At 26.0% G+C, this 5,313-nt stretch overlaps 1 protein-coding gene across 3 annotated transcripts in view; it reads right to left on the bottom strand.

Moving 5' to 3' along the window:
- Positions 1-5,313, bottom strand: part of LOC106790724 (nesprin-1) — a 47,755-nt gene that overhangs the window by 35,298 nt on the left and 7,144 nt on the right. For all 3 annotated transcript variants that reach the window (XM_014755830.1, XM_014755832.1, XM_014755833.1), the window contains exons 2-5: positions 1,537-1,598; positions 661-756; positions 486-569; positions 290-382 (exon numbers count right to left, since the gene is read on the bottom strand). In XM_014755830.1, coding sequence (XP_014611316.1) covers positions 290-382; positions 486-569; positions 661-756; positions 1,537-1,598 — 335 coding nt within the window. The remainder of the gene's footprint in view (positions 1-289; positions 383-485; positions 570-660; positions 757-1,536; positions 1,599-5,313) is intronic.

Below are 5,313 nucleotides of genomic sequence, written 5' to 3'. Positions count from 1 at the left end.
AATTTGCAGATTATCTAAGTAATTGAATAAATTAAACAATTTTCAAAACCTTAACGCGAATCATTTTAGTTTATCTGCATATTATACTTAAATAATCTGCAGAATAACTGATTCTTACACTTTAGTATTAACACATATGTATATATATGCATGTATATATGTATATATATGATTGGATTGTATTAAAAATAATGTATTTCGAGCTCTATGATTAAGCTGCTATCGCATACAAAAATAGAGAGAAGTTTGCTTTTGCATAATTTGAATTTTATAAAATAATAAAACATACCTGAAAGTATAGAATGATGGTCCATATTAAGCCTAACACTACTGGAGGCCGTCCATCGACTAAATCGGACGAATTTATGTTCACTAACTTAATCTGCACATACAGAAAAAAAATATAATAATAATATATTATTACTTACTTAATATTAGAAATGATTATTATTAATATTCTATACACGAGACTATTAATAACCAACCTTTTTACTTTGTAAAAATTGTAATGCAGTATTCGCATTGCTAAGAAAATGAGGCCTCTTCAGGTTACGGCCTTTTTCCACCGGCTAAAAAAAGAAAATCAGACGAATTATTCGTTAGATAATAATTAATTATGATTTTGGATATAATAATAATAATAATATTATTAATACTCACCAATTTTTCACCCGACAAAACTTCCAATAAAGCGAGCAAACGTGTACCATCTTTCAAATCTTCAATTAAATCGTCCACTCGGAGAGGCGGAATTCGCTATAGTTAAATATAATTAATATAATAATAATAATAGTATATTAAATGAAAGAATACATTTATTATATTATTATGATATTATTCCAAAAAGAAATTATACTTCTGTAGCGTATCAAAACGAATATAACCTCAAAAATAATTTCAATTTTCCCGCGCATAATATCGACAACTTCGTGGTGTCGATTTTTCGGTCGCATCTAACTTCACTTTCCCAAAACCCGCCAAAAGAAGTATAACTTCAAAAACAAAAGGAACAAAAAAGTGTGATCAATATTTTATTTATGGAAATGAAAAAGAAACTTAAAAAAGAAAAAAAAATTAGCGAGTAACAACGTCAGTTATCGAAGTAACTTTTATTATAAAACTTAATCTACAGTTTTAAAACACGAACTTCGAACTCATCAGAGTTTAATTTTATAGGGAATTACTACTATTCAGCATAAATATAGTAAAGTGGTATCATGCACACGCGTATCATAACCGACAGGTTAAGTTTTTGAAATATCCGAGTGAAAAGTGGCAAACAAGTGAGAAGAAAACTTTTAAAGGGTTATCCAAAATTGAACAAAACACAAAAGAGAAAAAAAGAAAGAAGTTTCTTTTTCATTATCATCTCTCCATGTTAGAAAATTTAAAGGAATTTTAATAAAATTTGATTAAATAAAAATATTCCTTTTACGATACGTTAAAACTTTTTTTTTCTTTCAAGTTTTTCTATAAAATAATACGCGCGTTTAATGTTATAATATATATATTATAATTATATCATTTGTTATTTACCTTAGAGAGATAAGAATTGATCCAATTAACAAATGTCTTCTTTTGCACGCGTTCTTGTTCGTCTGTAAAAGAAAATTAACAACAATTTTTCTATTAGAAAATTATTGATTTTATGTGTGCGTGTGTGTGTGTGTGTGCTCGTGGTTAAGTTAAATCACGATAATTTTTATTGATTTTCTTTTTCTTTCTTTTTGTTACGAGAAAGAAAAGAAAAGAAAAGAAAAGAAAAATACAAAAATACAATTTCGTTTAAGTGATTACGTCATATTACTGACGGAACGAGTTACGATAGACGCTTTTATTTTTAAATATGCCGTCATGTTTTGTCACCTTCGCATTGGGTTGCTCACGCCAATGTACTTAAAACATACATATACACATTTATTCTTAACAAAAAAAGAAAAAATATTCCTAATAAATAAATTAACACGTTCACGTGTAGCAGACACGTTTCTGTTTTTTTGTTTTCTTGTTTCAATAACTATAAAATTATAATTTAAAATCTGTTTACTTATTTTCCAACGTTATTCTACGCGTTTCTAATTAAAGATACAATAAATTATCTCTATTCGTTTCTCGCAAAGAAATGTTGTAAGCAATGAAAAGAAAAAAAAAATATAGAAAGAACATTAATCGGTTAGATAATAATAATAATAGCACGATGATTTCATTGCGATTTATATATTTAGTATTGAAAATCTTAATATCTCGATAAAAACGTAATTCGCATTGCACAAACAATCGCATGAAATGTAACATTTAAAACCGAGAAAAGAATTATGATTTTTATATTTTGTGCATAGATTTGTAAACAAAATTAATCATAGTAACATACTTATACATGACATATATTTACCGATAACGCGCAAATAGTTTTTATTTTGTAGTTATTTTTAAAATATATGCGCTTATTATAATGCACACAATAACACGATACACCATTTATATGCACGATATTTTTCTTAACGTTATTATTATTATTATTATTATTATTATAAAGTATATTTTAAAACGTTAACAAAAAAAAAGAATTATTATTTAATTAAATATTAATTGGTACATTGACATGGTATAATAAAAATAATAAATAGACTACTATAATATATTATATATATATATATATATATATATATATATATATCATGAGTTTCCCCATAGAATTCTATAAATAAAAATGATGTAATAATAGATCATCACTTTTCACATACAATGTTTATATTTCATTTTTATTTTTATCTTTTATTTTTATTTTTTATCTTTTATTATGTTACGTCACTATGTTATACGTAATGGAATCTTTAAAAACGGAAATTACAATTTATCATTATCGATTTCTTTTTTTTTATTTATAGTTATTCCCGACCCCCTCATTCATTATTAATCGATATTATTCGGGCCATTGATAAACTTAGTCACGAATATTCGTGTAAATTGTCATTGAGGAAATTGCAGATCTAAGTTTCTTGGGAAAATTCAATAAATCACAAACGGGTCTGTAACCTTTTAGTTTCTAATCATTGATAGTCACGCATAGAGAAATACACACATGATATATATATATTTATATAACGTATTAGAAAAACGAGCGTAATTTTTTCAAATGAAATGTGTTAACTAAGAACGATCAATAGGTTTCAATTCTTTAGTATAATATTTTCTTCTATGCAATTATTATCTCAATATAGTGTCTTTTATGAATACTTATTAATCGTACTCAATGATTGCACTCTTTAACCATAATGATTTTCAATTCTAAAAGCATAAATTTTCTAATGGAACGTCACATTTCATAACATTTAGTATTATTTCGGTTGTTAAATAAAATAAAACAAAACAAATCGATGAACCTGTTAATGGACGCTAATAATATACGGACAATAATAATAATAATAATAATAATAAAAATATTAACAGTTTATATTGGTGTTGAAACTGCATAATTGATTGATTGTTTTTGTACAAATTTACTTTGGAAATATGAATATATTTAAAAAACTGCACGAACCCCTTTTCTTCACTCTAATAATCATAATAATAATAATAATTAGACGTGATTAAAGTAAATAAAAAAAGAAACACACAGAGAAAAATATCGAGAACAATTTAACCACGTTTTATTGTTCTTGTGGCCAATTATTTTCTAACCACGAGTCAGGCTCGTGTTTATTGTTTATGGGCCCCAATTTCTAACCACGAGTTCGACTCGTTGTTGTAGAATAAAGGAAGGACGGACAAGGGGAGGAAGGAATTATGATCGATATCGTGTCACTTTTATACCTTGTACTTTTGAACATTGTATTATTTGTTTGTTAGAGAAAATGCAAGCAAGTTACAAACTCTCGATCGATTTAATTTTAGATCATTTAGGATATTCGTGATTTTAAGCTCGCGTGACGATACTGAATAGAACAGGATATTCGTGCTCTTGTGCTACTACACTCGAACAGTACCGAAAAAAAGAAAAAAAAAAGAATTACGTGGAGGCCGCAGAATGTTTCGAGAATAGGAAAGAGGGAAAGCATGTAACGTTGAAATTATTCTACCTTAACGTACCTATTCCTAATTTCTGTGGCTATGAACAAATCGGAAATAATTAACAGGGAAACGTCGTGGTAAAACTTTGTTGACATGTCGCATGAGTACCTTAATATTTTTGCTTCCTTTTTTGTTAGAAATAAAAATTCGAGACACTTGAATTTCTTTATTAACGTGTACCAATATATATTATATTATCTTATATATAAATTATCTATTTAATTATTTTATATATTTAAATAAAGGTTAAGAGTTAGTTTTGATATGTTGCATGAGTGGCTTAACATTTTTGCTTTTTTGTTAGAAACAAAAATTCGAGACACTTTAATTTCTTTATTAACGTGTACCAATATATATTATATTATCTCATATATAAATTATCTATTTAATTATTTTATATATTTAAATAAAGGTTAAGAGTTAGTTTTGATATGTCGCATGAGTGGCTTAACATTTTTGCTTTTTTGTTATAAACAAAAATTCGGGACTTTAATTTCTTTATTAACGTGTACCTGTATATATTATCATATAAATTTTTAATAATTATATAATTATATAAAAGATATTAATTATTTTAATATATAAAATAATTAAATAGATTTTGAAATAAGGTAAAGTTAATTTTAACGATTATTCTATGAATCGATATAGAAAATATGAACTTTGAAACCATTTAGATTTCTTCGAATCAATTATTAATTTTATAAGTATTCTATACTTCGATTATTTCACAATTTGAATTCATGTATGGTTGACCTAAAAAAACAGATATCAGCGAATTCTAAAGATATTCTTTAACCGATCTCTCAACTTTCTTCTCTCTCGATTACTATATGACAATGATAATAAAAAAAAATAAATTGCAAAATAATTTAACTAAAATACATAATCGATAAGTAATAATACACAAATCATACCACAGATTTATATTTCAATTAACCACCTATCATCAATCTATCTTTGAATCATTATGATTATTAAATCGTATTATAGTTAATCTGATATTATTCGGCAATTGCATACGATAATTGACATTTTACAAACCGCAAAACAAGATCGCATGTTATGCGTGAGTATACTGTTAAGGGATTCACATGTATGTTTACTAACGAACTGCAGAAACTGCGGTGCATGCAAATGCACCGAGAGTATACCGGTTTCATGTGGAACGACATTTACGAATATATATATATATATATATATATATATATATGTAGACAAAAATATAAATATACAATCATT

Source organism: Polistes canadensis, unplaced genomic scaffold, assembly GCF_001313835.1.
Source record: "Polistes canadensis isolate GaletaPanama2010 unplaced genomic scaffold, ASM131383v1 scaffold_257, whole genome shotgun sequence".
Lineage (NCBI taxonomy): Eukaryota > Metazoa > Arthropoda > Insecta > Hymenoptera > Vespidae > Polistes > Polistes canadensis.
The sequence above is the reverse complement of the archived record's forward strand: the minus strand, read 5'-3'. Positions and strand labels throughout refer to the sequence as shown.